General features: G+C 39.7%; 1 protein-coding gene across 2 annotated transcripts; it reads left to right on the forward strand.

Moving 5' to 3' along the window:
* The first annotated feature begins 165 nt into the window (after positions 1-165).
* Positions 166-17,077, forward strand: LOC118408785. 2 transcript variants are annotated; one of them, XM_035809645.1, is made up of 15 exons: positions 166-238; positions 2,152-2,509; positions 2,922-3,112; positions 3,796-4,029; positions 5,187-5,474; positions 8,112-8,163; positions 8,600-8,667; positions 9,185-9,265; positions 10,024-10,101; positions 10,742-10,789; positions 11,451-11,529; positions 12,206-12,258; positions 12,384-12,433; positions 15,271-15,404; positions 16,089-17,077. In XM_035809645.1, the coding sequence occupies exons 1-14, from the start codon at positions 227-229 to the stop codon at positions 15,392-15,394; spliced, it is 1,716 nt and encodes a 571-aa protein (XP_035665538.1). In that variant the 5' UTR covers positions 166-226; the 3' UTR covers positions 15,395-15,404; positions 16,089-17,077. The 2 variants fall into 2 exon arrangements, with proteins under 2 accessions (XP_035665538.1, XP_035665537.1); XM_035809644.1 differs by lacking the exon at positions 15,271-15,404.
* Positions 17,078-17,263: the final 186 nt, after the last annotated feature.

Here is a 17,263-nt window from a genome sequence, read left to right on the forward strand (position 1 = left end):
GTGCCTAAATACAAAAGAAAATCTATTCTGAGTATAGTCGTCTATGCAAACTATTAAGCCAACAAAATAATTCAAATGACAGTTTAAATTCATTCATGGATAGATATACGGTTGCGTAAAGGTTTTATATGCATATATAGAAAATACCCCATTACGAATGGACTATTCCATATTTAGGGTGAAAAGTGTACGGCCCCGTCCACGTATCGTCCGGTGTCCGCCCAACATGTCATCCAAAGTAAAGCTTTTCTTTGTTTTCCTGTACAGTTTAGGCAAAATTTAGTGATGTTATTATATCCTTCATGAAACCTTGTATTGCAATATGGTGTGTAGGTAATAGATTTCATGAAAAAAGACCGACAAGGAAATGGACAAATGTATGCCTCCGTCACATGTTTTCCGAGGGGGCCCGTAGGGGGTGTAGCCGATCTTTGGCCCCGGCCGGGTTTTGGAGGTCGGGGGAGCTGGTCTACCAGGGCCCCGGTCGGGCGCTGAAGTCGGGGCAAAGCCGTCTTTCACGGACATGCTGTACGCATTTTACATTTCTAAACCCGGCAGCTTACGGGCTTTTCCCCCCGGGCGTTCGATCGGGGCCCCGGCCGTAAGACTCCCGCTGTCCCCGGGCTGTTTCTTCGATTCGGGGTGCCCCCCAGTTGATTTCACGATGATTTCACGTTACAGATTGGTTCCGGCACATTGTTTTCGCTGGGGCCAGGGCTGATTTTAATAATGTGCGAATCAGAATAAATGGCGGGCCCGCCCAAGCCCGTAAATAGCCCAGCACCCACTGGGAATCCCAGGGGCCCCGTCCGGTGTCATGCCAAATTCTGCTCAACTATACTTTTGTTCCATGGGACATTAGGGTTTTTGGGTTACCCCCAAATGGGTTACTCTGTACAGGGCAACTCCTCTCAACTTCTTCTGCTTGAAAGGTACCACACCTCAGGAGTGCAACAAACTTCCTGTCAGGTGTACTGGAAACCCCCAAGCAGTGTCAGGGCAAATATTTGTCAGGAGCAAAAACTTGGCTTGTCACTGGTCAAAGTGCAAAAATGATTTAAAAAACAGGATGTCAACAACTTGGTGGGGTATCCGATTGCAAATGTGACCGCAGTGTAGTTTGCAGAGCCACATTGTACAAAATGTATTCATTCATTAGATTTTATTAAATTGTAATTGCATTAGTCATGGTGCCCCAATGACCCACTAGAAGGTCAATGGATAGGTGAGGTGAGAGAATTGCAAATGTAATACAGTCACTGTCACATTTCCAAACAGTGAAACAGGTGCCTTGGTGAGGGCGTGCATGCCCCTTTTCCATAAGGCGTAGGCAGACTATTTTAATTTCCCGTTATTCATTAGGAAAGCTTATTCATAAAATGCGTAGCGAGATGACCAAACTTTGCATAACTACTTGCCTTTCTTGATTTTGCATAATGCATAAGAGGTTCGTCTGAATTAAGTAGGACCCCTTTTCAACTGAATAACATAACAATTAACATTGATTTGATTTTCAAGACAGATGTATTAATACCTGTGATTTACTATCATTTAGTCCAAACTGAGAACCTGTAGGACTTTAGCAAAACTTCAGTAAAACTGTCCCCAACCACCTGTCATTCAAATGTAGTTTTAAACATTAAGATTTTAGACTAGGTGAAACTTATGGACATTCAGATTTAGAGAAGTTTAAGTGGCTTATATCAAGTTATACATGTTTGTTTGTATCATATGCTGGATTTCCTTACCCTCCTGTCCCTGGTGCTGAACAACATTCCCACACCCATCCCTGTCACTGCTGACCAACTACTGGGTCTGCACTAGAAAAATCATTTTTTTCAGGGCAGGCCTGGTAGTACCAGTAGTAGTCTATCTAATAATAGGATGGCATATAGGCTAGACTTTCTTCCCAAATAAATTTGAACAGATTAATTCTTTTGTTGTGAATAGTATCTACTTAACACTTAAAATCAGCCTTGGTCCTATGAAAAAAAGCAGGCTAGAAAGAGATGTACATTTGTACTTGCTGTAACCTGATCGTGATAACGTCGGCAGTCACAGAACGGTCACTCAGAAAAAAGCCATACAGTGCACACTTCATGTTCGTCAAGTTCGTCAAGTTTTACCACTTTGTAATTCATCATGCCAAAGGGGAAGAGGCCTATGACCACATTCCCAATTGCAAAGCGGAAGATGACAGAAAGAGTGAGAAAGAGGGAGGAAGAGGTAGAGGCGACGGGAAGCGGGATGCGCGACGAGCCAGCGTGGGGGCGGGTGAGACCCAGTCTGGATGACGATCTGGACTACGAGCCGTACCCCTACAGCCAGCACAGCCAGCTGGGTCAGCAGTCCGCACAGAAGGTCGCCATCTCAGAGGAACAAGATGAACGGATTGCAGCCTTCATAGAGAACCACCCAGCCTACTATGACATGTCCAATCCGGACTATAAAAACAAGGCCAAGAAAAGTGCATGGTTGAAGGATGAGGCCACTGCAATTGGACTGACGCGTAAGTTTCTATCCCTGTTCAGTTTCCTCATTTCCTAGTTATTGACTTCATGTACAAAATGTACAGAGCAAGCCTTGATACATACAGTGTATCTGTGTTGGTGGGACGGTGTGTCTGTAATTGTTTGAATACACTGTCAGTAGAGTGGCAAGAAGTCAGGGAGTGGGAAGATTGTTGCAAGGTCAGACTTGCAGGAGTGACAGGAAGTAGAGTTCAGAGTTGGTACAACTAGTCATTAATCAGACATGACAGTCCAGGCCATGGGGTCAATGGAAGAGACTACTAATTTATGGGGCCATATTGTTTTTGGCATGTCTGTTTTCCAAGCCATATTTTACAAATTCTAGCTAGTTTTGTTGCAAATTTCAAATATACATTTTTTGCACTGTTTTTCCTTTTCTTTAATTCACAGCCAAACAGATCCTGACCAGGTTCCAGACTATGAGAACAGACTATTTTAAACTGAAGCGGAAGATCGTGTCGAAGTCTCCCCGCGGTCGGCCCAGGATTACTCCACTACAGGAGTTCAAGCTGCGCCGCTACACGTTTCTCGACGCACACTACCGGGGGCGGGGCCAGAATTCTTCACTGGAATTTGGATCGGTAAGCCTTAGGAAGAATTTGTATAATTTTTTATACCATTCCATGAAATATTCTTCTACATTTGCACTTTTTTTGACTACTGTACTTGCCTGATCAAGCCAGTGCCGTTTTTCCATGGGTAGAATAAAATGTGGGCAGTTACAACTTACATACTTTCAATGGCATTTCTTGTACTGAAAAATCAAAAGATTTCCTTGTTGCATAAAAATTGCCTATAAATATGTCATTCAAATTTCCGGACGTTACAAAATTGGATTGGACCAGTAGAGTTTTTATATGCTCTTATCCTATAAGGCCACAGCAATTTCATTAATTGGTTCTTGGAATTTTTCCAACAATGAAGATAATGTGGGTACATTTATCATTGCAGTAAGATTTTTCTTTCCTGTAGTACAGACATAAAAAAAATTTGATAACTTTCAATAAACAGATGCAGCTACCACAGTGCATGTGGTAGAGTTTGTTTGCTTTTGAAAGCTGATAACTTATCATCCTTTTAAGTTTTGTACTCTTAGCCCTTATCTTTAATAGACTTTACCCAAGACTGAGGTAGCAAATCTTTTTCGTCCCTGTCGCTCCATTTTTTTTTTCTGAAATATTCGGGAACCAGCACAATGAGTAGGCATAGCCTAAGTGAGGTTTAAGACTTGTTAAACTCTGACCTGTCCTTTCCTATGTTTCAGGCTCCGCAGCCAGATTTCAGTTCCGACGAAGACGAAGTAGATAACGTGAGGTTCACCTCGAGTGCGGAAAACAGCGCGGGAACCAGTTACAAACGCAAGCACCATGCATACGACAGCAGCGCGCCCTCGCCCTTACCCAGCAAGAAGAGTAAGAAGGGTGTGACAGAGGTGCTGGTAGAGCTGCTGACAGACTCACACAAGGAACTCCGACAGTCGCAAGCTACCCGGGCTGTGGTACAGTACTTTTCTGTTGTCTCTGAACGAGTTGGATTCTGTAAGAAAAAGATAGGGAAACGTATTGTTTTTGCTCTTTTTCTTCTTCTTTCTGATTCTTCTTTTGTTATGGAGGTTCACTGGAAGCAACCATATACATGCAATAGTTGTCTTATACTTCTTATGGTGTTCTACATGTAACTGTCCTTAAAAATGGCCAGACACAAAAATGCACTTGAATGTCAAGAAACTGATTTTGTCAAGAAGTACTGTAAATGCAGAAATGTTCGTGGTGGTTTTATGTCCGCAGTTTAAAACCACCGCGAACATTTTTCCATGGCAGTAAGAGACAATAAGTAAGTACATGGTACTACCGCGAAATTAAATCCACCGTGAAAAGTCCCTTTTCCCGCTACCGCGAAATTAAATCCCTGCGAACTTAAATGCATTTACAGTATTGCCCATATTCCTTTGTATGCCAAAACATGTTTATTGCCTCAGGTAATGAATGAATCAAGTTGCATGAATTAGGTTTATGTTTTTTTTTTGGCAATGGCTCAGGGGTGAGCCTAATATTACAGTGTGTGCATGAGCAGCTTGTCAAAAGACAAATTCCTGGGAGGGAAACATCCTGAATTTTCTGGAAAATGTTACCTTTCTATTTCTTCCAGAATGTCAATGGCAGGGTTAGACATTAGTCCATTAGCCTGATTGCCCGGGCAAGTGCCGGTTGTTTTACCGTATTTGGGGAAGGACTCATAAAGAACATGTTGGTCTCATCTTCCCCAACACAATCCAATGTACTTAGTTTTAAGTAATTTAACATCTAAGTGGATACTTTTTTTTCTAGATACTTGCAAGATAAAGATCAAGGGTGTAGGTCTTGTGTAACTTTAAAGCCCCACTTAGCTGCAGTCAATCACTGAATGAGGTTTATTGATATCCAGATTATACTTACTTACTTGCTTATCCTCTTCATGAAGATTAAGCCTTCTTATTATTATGTTCTGTATTTTATATGTTGTTACTCCTATGTTATAATTGTACTGTACGTAGTTGATGTTATTTTTATGTGAGGGAGGGCAATACTTGTAAAGATCGTTCGAACCTGACTTGCCCTCCCATCACTTTCTGATAAATTCAGATAAACAAATAAAGACTGCTTTACTTTTACTTAGGCTTCAACATCTAGCAGTGCCATCCCGAGTACCAGTGTTCCGAGCGAGCGCAGCGCCTGGGCACAGTGGCTGTCCAGTCTACAGCAGGAGATCCCACAGGACGTGTGGAGGGCCTACCAGATGGAGACCTTCTCCGTAGCCATGCGCTACGCCATGGGGGCACAGCAACAGCAACAACAGCAGCATCCCAGCATCCTGTCTCACCAGGAGCTGTCACTGCCGCTGCCTCCGTTCAGCATCGCTGCCCCGACAGCACAGCAGGGTCAGCAACAGGCAGACTCAAAAACAGTACGTACACCTTCATGTTAGGCCATGTTGATTTCACTATGTGGATGACATGCTGTAAATACAGAAACTTTCGCGGTGGATTGATGTTCGCGGTTTTCGCGGTGGCCACTTCACCACGAATTTAAAACCACCGCAAACATTTTTCCATAACAGTAAGAAACTACAATGCATGGTGCTACCGCTGAATTAAATCCACCGCGAAAAGTCCATTTTACCGCTCCCGCGAAATTAAATCTCCGCGAACTTAAATACAATTACAGTATTCTGGGAACCTCCCAAAACAAATGTGAACATGTGAAGAAAAAGTCGAGCAAAAAATAAAAGGTCAGGAAGGTTGAACAAACCACTGAACACACAGATTGTGGAATACCAAACAATTAAGATTCTCCTTTTTTCTTCTTCTTTGGTGGAATCTTTTGAAATTGGCTTTGGCATTGTATGACATTAGTACATGTATCCAGTTTCAAATATTTTTGGGGGTAAAATGTAGTACTACTCATAAATTTTTCATTTCATTTATTGAAATGCAGCTGCTTTGTTCGATTTACAGTATGGTTGTAATTATTTGTTTTGAAATTAGCAAAACTTGATGCGCATAGGAATGTCATGCATTTAATCAAATCAACATGGTCTTATTTGCACAGGATTTTTTATATGCTTGCACAACAATCAAGAAATGACATCATGATAGACAGATTTTGTTTGAAGAGAAAGACCCTGTCACAGTCCGATACTTTGTTGTGATCTCTTTTCTCTAATCATTTTCAGCTTCCAGTTATCGCTCACATCATGCTGTTGTGCCTTTATCACATGATTTTTTATTTCGCTCTGTCTGCATGTTTTTAAGATAAATTACGATTTTGAATGAATCAGATGATCATTGGTAGTTCTATATATTAGATTAACGTACCGTATACATGTATTGTTTGTCTTTTCAATATGATGCATCTATATTTACATTTCTTTTTTATTTACTATAGGTCATCACAAAAAGTTGAAAAGCCACTCAAGGTTTAGGGCCACATACAATATAAACATAAAAGTGAGAACTTGGTGAGATAGATGAGAGAGCCCAGAGTCTCTCAAATCGTTCAGCCCCTGTGAGAATTCAATTTAGAATAACAAAGATGTCACAAGAGTTGATCCATAACTTGAAGACGTCAAGATTATAGATTCGAAGCAAATACGAAGAAGCAGGTATCTCACTGGGCGGTGACTTTTTGCAAATCATGAGATTCGCTAGTAGTCGACAATTCTTTGCCGATTTGTTGCCTGAATTGGGAATCTTTTTATAACTTCGAAAAGGGCAATTTGCAAAATGTTGTGAGTGGGCGATCACTGCAAATCTCTTTTTGATAAATCTTCATCACTGTACATATGCTAATTCTGGGTGTGGCCATTTTGTGTATAGAGGTCAAGTATTTTATCAGTGTATCGCACTTAAGTGTGACGCAAAGTTGCTGGAATAGTTTGTCATCAACAGTCCCAGTGAGATCCTGGGAAGTTGTAGATGTAACACCAGTGTGGTAGCGGTGGTATTAGGCTGCCACACTAGTGTCACTTTCTGCACATCTTGAATACAGAAATAAAAGACTTGTTGACTGTGATGTCATGTTTTGTTGTTTCAATTCTTGTTACGATGTTTATGGTCTTTGTGGTTTTTATCCATTTCCAAAGTTATCACAAATAGCCACTGTGAACATGAGTCATTGCTTGACAACATGGCACTGCCATAGTACATTGCCTCCATACAGTAGTGTGCATAGCCCAGTGGTTCGTGGCCTGGCGCCTCTGAAACTAGAAGCCATTTTATTTTAGCATGAAAGTTCATTTGTGTTGGTAAATGGCATTATAGATAAACTAAACTGCCCAATTGATGGGGACTTACCCCCCCCCCCCCCCCAAAAAAAAAATTTGGAGCAAGTCCCAATCAATTTTATTGTTGGTTATCGGAGATAAAGTTAAGTTTATCCATAATAAAAGCCGTAAGTTTACATCCTGGCTGTTGTTACTCAACTGACATGTACGCTACTGGAAAGGGTCACAGTCCACAGGACAGGGTGTTAAGTTGTGGTCCACTCAGTCCATTTTTCTTTTTTTTCATTTTTACCCAGGGTTGCACAGCTCAGTGTTACTGTCACTCCTTTGCAGTCACTGTGGTGCCCTGTTCCTTGTTGAAAAGAGCAGAATTTTCCCAGTACAATGAACCTGCAGTCCTGTAAATACTGTACATTAGTGTATAGTTAGCCTGTGTTTACACAAGCTCTCGCTGGCCAGAGTTAATTACCCCCTCCCCCAACGGCGGCAATCGTAGGGCCGGCCACTAGGGGTGCGATTTTAGTCAGGCTATAGTGTATAGCATCCCTATCAGTATCACAACCAGTAGAAGAATACTAGTAGCTCTTCAATGAGCTAAACTGAATCATCACATGTTCAGAGCCTAGTGTGGCCTAGATCTGCTACATCCCATACAGACCCCCCCTTGGAAATGTGACTGAGGCATAAGTAGGGAGCATTGTCCGTTACAAGCATTCACTGTAGCATACAGTGAAAACTTCATGTGTGTATTCTTTCTTTTGAATTTGATCTATGACATGACAATTCTAACAATTGTGCCTCTTTTTTTTTCCCTCCCAGCCTCTACTGTACTCCTACTTCCGTAGCTCATGTGCCTGGAGGGTTCGCATTGGTATGTTATTATTAATATCCATCAATATACAACAGTCTACATTATTGCTAATCAATTCCTTCTACTCGTAACAGGACATGAAAATGCATGAAATGCCATTTTTTAAGTCCTTATTTCATAGTAGAGTCACACAGCATGAACATCAATTGGCCAACAATTCTGCTAGCTCTATATCTAACTGACTTTTGGCTGTGTTACGCCCAATGTTCTCTAATTGATCATTGCATGATTTTTTAGGGATTGTTCAATGTTAGCATGTCACTGGGCTCCATAAAAGGGTAGATTTGAAAGGGTAGATTTTGGCAAAGTTACACATTGTCAATGTACTACTACTAGGCTCATGAAATGATTTTTCCCCACCAAGTCTAGGTTTCTCTTCACTTTGAATTTAGTGCTTGTTGTAACTGTTTATTTTGATTTCTTCTACATGTTCTAGCTCTGAACCTGAAGGGAATTGAGTATGACCAGGCTCCGGTGCATCTCATAAAGGATGGCGGACAACAGGTAAACAACACAACTGCTTTATGATTTGGACATTACATAAAACCATACAATCATGTTACAATCCAAATATCTTAGTTTAAAACTAGCTTGAAACATTTAGAAGTCATTGCTCAGTTAAAATCTTTTTTTTTTTCAACCTTTATTAAAGCTTGGTACATCTTCGGCCTAAGCCGTTTTTCAAGATTTCAAGGGTGGAGGAGGTCAGAGGTCTTGTCTAAAATCTTAATACATTTGTAGTACACAAAAAATACAATTCTACATTCCATAATCACTTTCAAAGTAGTAAACATGATATCAGTCCACCTCATAGTCCATAGTTGCGTAATTCTCGTCGAGGAAATTACTGGATGTACTATTAAGAAGGCATGACCTCTGACCTCCTCAACCCTTCAAATCTTCAAAAACTTGTTCAAAGTTCATGAAATGGCACTTTGTATTCCAGTTGAAGGATTGTCTTGTTGTATTGTCTAATCCCTGTCTCTAATCCCTACAATACAATGTCCCTGTCTCCAAACAGAACTCAGAAGAGTACAAGCAGAAGAACCCCATGGCACAGGTGCCCACCCTGATCATAGATGGACACAAACTCACCCAGTCTGTAAGCACACTCATTCGACTATTGTATTTTTCTTCACATATATATATGATCTATACTAGCAGTGTATGTACTAGAAAATGAAAGGCATCAACACTCAAATAAAGAATAAAACAGTGTTGGGTAGCAAGTAGTTAGTGCATTTTTAAATAGCAGGTATTGCTTCATCCAAACCAATCAATTAATGATATCAAGTCAGTGTACAATGGTTTAAAACTGCCCACGCTAAAGTGGGGTTGTCTTGCATAACAGCAAGATGTTTGGCCCATGATCCAGAGGTCATGGGTTCAAATCCATTAATTTTGCGCTCTTGGGAAAGACACTTTATTAGTTTATATAGATTCTATAGCTTTCCTCACTTTATTCAGGTGAAAATGAGTGAAATGCTTCAGTTTAAGGAGAGCCATACCTCAAGCACGTTAAAGAACCCAGTACACTTACAAAAAAGAGTAAGGGTCCTTCATGGTATGATTGGCTCAAACCTATAGCCGCACCTTGGCAATTGCTGTCGTATTTAGGTCACTAGTGCCAAATGGCAGCTCACTCTAGACTCATATGATTTAGCCCTTTTTGTCTGTGAATAGAGTGTTGTCGGCCTCCCCAATGATGATTGTGACAGAGTTTATTTGTATTGATCCTGAAGAAGGCAACAGTGCCCGTTGAAAATTTGATCCATGTATACCTTTGTGTTGGAAGAAAGTTAAGCATTGTACTGAGCTTATTTGTAGTGTATAATAATACTGTATGTTGTAACTTTTTAGATGGCAATCCTGGAATACCTGGAGGAAACTCGTCCTGACCCTCCCCTCCTGCCTAAAGACCCTGCTACAAGGGCAAAGGTAAGGAAGGATGTAGTGTACCTCATAAAAAGCTGTTTGAAACAAGTGCATAATTATCTAAATGTGTAAGATGATGAAAACCTATTACTAGATTGACATTTTGCATTAGAATGTGATATTTTTGAAAACGATTCTTTGAAAATTAGGGTCTGTAGGTAGAATTCTCCTTTTTCATATTCTTTTTTGTTTTAAATTTTGATCAAAGGGATCCAACAAATACCTTGGACCTTGATGAACCTTGAGGGGGGACATCTAGCGATACAGTTAAATAATGCAAAACTGAAATGCATCATGATCAGGACATCATTCTGGTATTTTCAACATCATACACAGTATTTCAATATGTTATGCCATGTTTCAACATAAATGGGGCTTGGCCTTACCAGTTGTAACATTCAAAGCTGTGGCCAGTTGGCATGCAACTAAAACCAGCTACCTGTCAATATTTTGGTTACCGGTTACTTCTTCTGTTACCTTCCTCAACACAATACTGACTGTGGTTCTGCTTCCCACTGCTAGGTGGAGCTGCAGTGGGACAGACCTCTATCTAACATCTTTTTATCAATCCATGCAGAAACTATTCACAGACACATAGATCACCATCATCTATTCAAATTGAATGATATCTTGTATATTCCAGGTTCGGATGATTGCAGAGACTGTTAACGCAGGCATCCAACCCATTCAGGTGACCTTCCATTTTATATACTTCCAATGTGAAATCTCTACTGTCATTGACATTGACATCATTGAAAATAAGCAAGCTTTCTACGGTTTCCTGTCTTTTGAAATAACTTATTACGTTCCTTCATTACAAAGTTTAGATTTTATGACTCTGGGTATTTCATTGGACTGCATCTGTTGCCAACAGTGATAGACTCACTAACTCACTCAGTCGCCAACTTGGGAAATTTATTATTAAATGTAAACAAAAATCGTAATTGGCGAAATGTTGAAATTGGCTCGAACTAGACTTAAACTAGTTGCCAACAGGCCTGATCACTACAAATCTTTTTTTATGAATCTTTATCATTTTACCTTACTTTTAATTTCATTCAGCAGTAACACTGCAATCTGCAATAAAGTTGTCATATATCTCATTTTGAGCCAAAAATAAGGATGTGACATTCTGGGATGCTGCCATTTTGTTTGTAGAGGTCACTTATTTTATCCGTGTTTCGTTTCGTCGGTGTTACAGCAATGGAAAATTGGCGGAAAAAGATGCAAAGTTGCCGGAATAATTTGTTGCCAAAAGATTCTCCCCTGATACCCACATGAATAATCTCAGAACACAAGACATTGCTGCGCTATATCTGATATCTACCCCCCTTTCTTTCCCCCCTCCCCAGAACCTGAGTGTGCTACAGAAGGTCGGGGATGAGAAGAAGATGGAGTGGGGGCACTACTGGATTGACCGAGGATTCACAGGTGAACCTACTGTAAACCTTGAAATGTCTGCGATGTTTTCATTTTTGAGATAGCTTCTCAACTACTGACTGATGACACAGAAAATATGCATATCCACTGTATCACTAATGTACTAGAAAATTGCTTTAACTGCTATCTTACAACAACATGAAAACCTTCTTTCTCCTTCTACTGCCAAACTTAGTTCCCATGAAAAAAAATTAGTTCACAGCGTTCTTCTTTCTTCCGTTCAACATTGCATTCAGAGATTGGCATGTCATCATCATCATCATTGGCATGTAAAATATTTTAAACATTTAACTTTGCATGTTAAAAACTTCCAAAGTGTTTGCACTGTGAAGGTCTCATACTGTATCATGTAATATACCCCATTAGTTTTGCATTTCTGTTTTCTTCAGAAGAATTTCCCATTAGTTTTGCATTTCTGTTATCTCCAGAATTATTGCCCTTAACACATTCATTCTATATATTGCCTCAAAATCCTTTACTTTGTAACAAACTGATTCCTTCCTCATTGGCTGTAAAGTATAAGTCAGAGACTGTGACACAATTCCAAAGATTAGCAAAAAAGTTTGCAAAATGAGATATCTGCTTTAGGACAACATTTTATTGCTTTAAGTTCTGTTAACACGTGTACTTATTACAAATACAAATGCAGCATAACTTATTGTTGCAGCTTTGGAAACTGTGCTGGGTGAGACTGCAGGAAAATACTGTGTGGGTGACCAGGTGAGCTGACATTATCCAATATGATGTTTGTATCTTCGTTTGTTTATACTGTTCTCCCTCCAGCCTTCTGGATTTTTTTCTAAATATCTTTTCTAAATATCTATCACTTCTTTGACTACTTCCAGGTCACTATGGCGGACCTGTGTCTGGTACCACAGCTGTATAATGCCACTAGGTAAGTTTACAGGATTCTAATTTTTTCCTGGTGTGTTTGAAGACCACTCTCAATCCCAGAAGCAAAAGTTCTCAGTTTCTTCAGATTCAAGTTTCTGAATGCAACAAAGTTAATGCTGGCTCACCTTTGTCTGAGGGTAACCTATATTCATTGTTTGTAAGAAAAAGGTATATAGGGATATAAAGTCTACGGACATTGGTTTCAAATCTGAACATTTTTTGTGCTGTTTTTAAAGACAACGGATAAAGGTCACCCCACAGATAAAGGTGAACTAGCGTTAGATGTGTTGGCAACTTTTGTTTGGACTTGCAGCAGTTGCATCATGTACAACACCAATGCAATGTGTTTCTGAATACTTGTTTGTGCCAGTAAAACGAAAACTTGTTTGCTAATGATCGACTTGGCTCCCTGGCAACCATCCCCATACATATACCTCCAAAGAAAGTGGTTGACGTTCAGAAATGTAGACTGAGGTGGTCTTAAAAAGCAGAACAAATGTTGTGTTCTGATTCCTACTAGGGTCAGAAGGAAGAAATTCTCTCCGTCTTTTTATCTTAATGAATTAAATCTGAATGTAAAACTACCGATTGAAAATAGTATTTCAGATTGAAAATTGTATATTCTTTGGCAATGGCTGACAAAAAAAGTCTTGGGTTGGTAAACAAGAAACACAACATTATTCCTAAGCCTTAGCAATTTAATTTTCTTCTTGCTATGGACCAAAATTGATTTGAATTGTATATTCTTTGGCAAAGGCTGACAAAAAAATTTTGGGTCGGTAAACAAGAAACACAACATTTTTCCTAAGCCTTAGCCTTATATAAGGGACCGTACGGCATTTAGCGAGGGGGGAGGGCCGGTCGCCAGGGGGGGGAGGGCCAAGCAAAAAAATATTTTGCCAGGGGGAGGGCCTAGCAAAATTTTTTTTACTTGGGGGGAGGGCCAAGCAAAAAAAAAAATAGCTTGGTCTGCCAGCAAAATATGTCCCTTAAAATCCAAGAAACGGCGTTTCAGAGGGTCAAGATTTCAAAATTTTTCTGGACCTCTGCAAGGGATCGCCCGAGGTTGGCGCTCGGGACACAGTGAAAATGCGAAAGGGAGGGGGCGGGGCTTATGCATCGACCTCGAAAACCTTCTTCACGTACAGAAATGTTATTATATATAATAAGCTCTGTATTAGTCTGCCAGCAAAATTTACCCCTGTCTTATTGCCCTCAAAATGTAAGAAATGGCGTTTCAGAGCTCGAGGGTAAATATTTGCAAATTTCCCTGGATCCCTTTTGACGTGACCAGCCTCGCGCCTTTGATGACCGACATCGTGATAATGTGTTTGGAGGGGATTTAATTTTGTATTTCTAAATTGAAATGCTATTAAAGTTAGCTTTGTTTGTCAGCAAAATATCTCCTCAAACTGAAGGAAATAGCTTTTAAGAGGGTCAAGATTTCAAAATTCTCCCGGACCTACCTTGGGATTCTTCGTTTCTTTGGCGCCGAACATGGTGTTCGGAACGTCGCTCTCAAAAACTTGAAACCCTCGTATTTTTTTTTCATAGAAATGTCATCTAACCAGCAAATTTCCCATAAAAAAGCAATGCAGGAAATCGTGGCAAAAAAAGCGTGGCATTTCTAAAAGATCTTCTGCCAGTCTGCGGTCTCACGCCCGCCGGCGACCGGTCTTACCCCGCCGTGGGAAAATCAGCGTCACGCGTCGGCGCCCCCCTCCCCACTACAGTTTTGGAAGTCGAATCGTGCTGTCGTTTTGGTTTTCATTTTCCCCCCCGATTTACCGTAAGTTATTACCACCACAGAACCAATAAAAAGTCCAAAATATATGTAAATTGAAAATAGTTTCCGTCAAGCCGCTCAGGCCCGCGAGCTTGCAATACGTAAATTTAGGGAGCGGGGCGCACGCCGCTTCGTGGCGCAAATCTACTAGAAATCCAGGTACAAATGCTTTTTAGGTGTTGTTTTAATATCAAAACAATGAAATAGCTTCTAAAAAGGAAATATTTATGCCTCTATGAAGCAGATATTCATCCCTCTATTAAGCAGATATTTTGAGCCATTCTGTTTTCCTTTTTTTACTAGGGGTGAGAGATCTGCTTCTCGATGAAAATCATGAAAAAGTATGACGCAAAGGACATTTCCGAATGCGGGAGCGCAGTGTTTTATTGGCGTCTTGAATATTTTTTTTCAAAGTTGATAGGAGGGGGGAGGGCCAGACCTAGAGGGTCATCTTTGGTCTGCATAGGTTTTCTTGATGATACATGTACTGTAAGTTCATTTATGTTCACGAGATTCGCTAAGACCTTATCTTCATGAACTCATCTCCTCATGAACTTTTTTTACTGTATTGCCCCCTTCCCCACACCTTTCATTCCAAATATTCAATCTCAAAATCAAATGCGTGTGCAATACTACTAGAACTATCAAGGACAAGACTCAATCGATAACAGAGCATTTATTCTTTTCAGACCGAAATGAAAGTTTTAAATTCAACATTGTACATTGTAGATGGTCTATTTTGTAATATGTGATTATTATGTTATGAGGTTCCATGAAATTTGTTTGATTGTATTCATAGAAAATTCTTCAAAAAAGATACTTGCTTCTGGGGTTGAGAGTACAATAATTCCAATTTAACAATGCATGTACACTACAGCTGAATAAATCAAATCAAAATCAAATCAAATCATTTAAACAAAATTACTACAATATTTATAAATTGACATCCCTAATTTAACATTGAATTCCAAGCAAGCCGCATTGACCACAAAATATTTAGGGTGTCGATTTAGTGACTCTTTTTTTTCTTCAAATTTTATCTTTTTCTATAGAAACAAAGTGAACATGGACAAATTCCCCGTGATTTCCGCCATCATAAAACGCTGTTCGGAGCTGGAATCGTTCCAGGCCGCCCATCCATTCAGCCAGCCAGACTTTGTTGAGAAGGAAATATAGAATACGGACTGTAAATGCATTAAGTTTATAGTGATTTTATGTTCTAGCGTATGTAGAGACCTCTTAACTTCAAGCTCCAAACCACAACAAAAATTGTTCTGCCTACCTGCTTACCTTTTGTCTAGTAGTACACATTATGTACAAGTCCTCACAAAACATTGCACATGCAGTTACAAACTGTCTTAACAACGTAAATGAAGTATACATTGTACATGACTATAGGTACAATCTACATTGTACATGATATATATTTTTTTGGGGGGGGGGGGGTTCTTTTGTAGATTTTTTTTTACTAGCAAGATGAGCATTGCAGGCGCTAGTTTTGTATGGGGGTTAGGGGCATGCAACTTTGAAAAATCAACCCTCTAAAATGGCATCTTCTGTGTTTTTGAGAAGGTAGCCCTTCCAGATCTGTATAGATTTTGTAACAATGTCACTGCAATTCCTGTCTAAAATCATCTACTTGAAACTAATGTTGTTACTACATGTAAGCCCATAAGAATGATACCTGTTAACAAGACTTGTGAGCTCCTGATGATATGATAACCAGGCTAGTTAGCTGCTGCCTTCTGAATTTAGCATTGAACATTCGCATTATCGTAATGTTCCTAAAGTGTGAATCATGAACAATTCTCATTGTACCCTTCAGTACATGTATAAGGAAAAAAGGCTACTTGATTTTCATACATTCCAGGTTCAAGGTGGACCTGTCCAAGTTCCCCGCCATCACGCGAGTGTGCGGAAACCTGGCGGAGCTGGAGGCCTTCAAGGCGGCCGACTACTCTCGACAGCCCGACACCCCTGAAGACCTCAAGGCCTGAAGTCATTTTTCTGATCATGTTAACGTCCTTAGCTATGGATGTGAGATAATGATTATAGACTGAGGCAGTTATCTTTCTCTTAACATGCTGTCTGTGTGGTTGGGTTTTAAAGTTCCCTTTTGTAGGATTTTGCTGTCAGAAATTGTAAATAATCTGAATTTAACACTCTCCATTCAGATTGACGTTTGCTACTTTTTTACAACATAATTGTATCAGTTGTCCACATTTTGAGCTTTGTTGAACAACTCCAAAGCAAGCCATACAAGTCCCAGAGTGTACATTTTATTGGTGTACATTTTATTGGTCCTCGGAATGGTCTTCTTTGGCTATTTTAAAGTCTGGTGGTACTCAAGACAAAACAAAGCAAATTTAGAAAAAGATCCCAGGTTTTCATAAGGCTCAAACATTTGCTAGGTAATGTGATATAATGGTAGAATCAACTTATCAGGTAAAGACATTATCAAAACATCAATTTACTCTTACACTCTTATCCTACAATAGGGACCTTTAAAACACAATTCTCAAGAATGATTGAAAAGAAGTAAAGACAGTGTCTAATGTTAAGCTTGCCTTGAAGATAGCATACCGGAAATTCTGTTTAAAGCCCTCCCTTCTCTGCAATGATGATCATGGTGACATAATCAGTTTTGTCAAGGCTGTAAAGCTATTGAAAGATTTTTATTTGCTTTTATCAGAAAAATCGGTGAAGCGGGCGACATATTGGTAACGTGAGAGTAGGTGGCTGGATGTTATTTGAATCTTTAAACGGATTAATGTATGTATTGATTTTATGTCTTTTCTTTGTTTCACTGAAATCATACCAAAGTAAAAGAGGAATAAAAGAGGAATGAAATATCTAATACATGTATCATCGTGAATTGTTTTGTGTGTTTTTTTGTTATATCCATATTGTTGATACCACCTTTAGATAACTTTTACCATTCCCATTTTCTACATGTAATAAACCTGCCTATTTAAAATATTGTCAACACATTTTCCTGCTGATGCGACTTTGGACCTTGGCTAAGCCAACCTTTCTATCCTGTCA

Source organism: Branchiostoma floridae, unplaced genomic scaffold (assembly GCF_000003815.2).
Source record: "Branchiostoma floridae strain S238N-H82 unplaced genomic scaffold, Bfl_VNyyK Sc7u5tJ_408, whole genome shotgun sequence".
Taxonomy (NCBI): domain Eukaryota; kingdom Metazoa; phylum Chordata; class Leptocardii; order Amphioxiformes; family Branchiostomatidae; genus Branchiostoma; species Branchiostoma floridae.

Excerpts from the sequence above, each read along its gene's own strand:
- LOC118408785 (XM_035809644.1), top strand. Across the intron at positions 4,030-5,186 it reads CGCAAGCTACCCGGGCTGTG|GCTTCAACATCTAGCAGTGC; the intron begins GTACAGTACTTT and ends ACTTTTACTTAG. Across the intron at positions 12,434-16,088 it reads CAGCTGTATAATGCCACTAG|GTTCAAGGTGGACCTGTCCA; the intron begins GTAAGTTTACAG and ends CATACATTCCAG.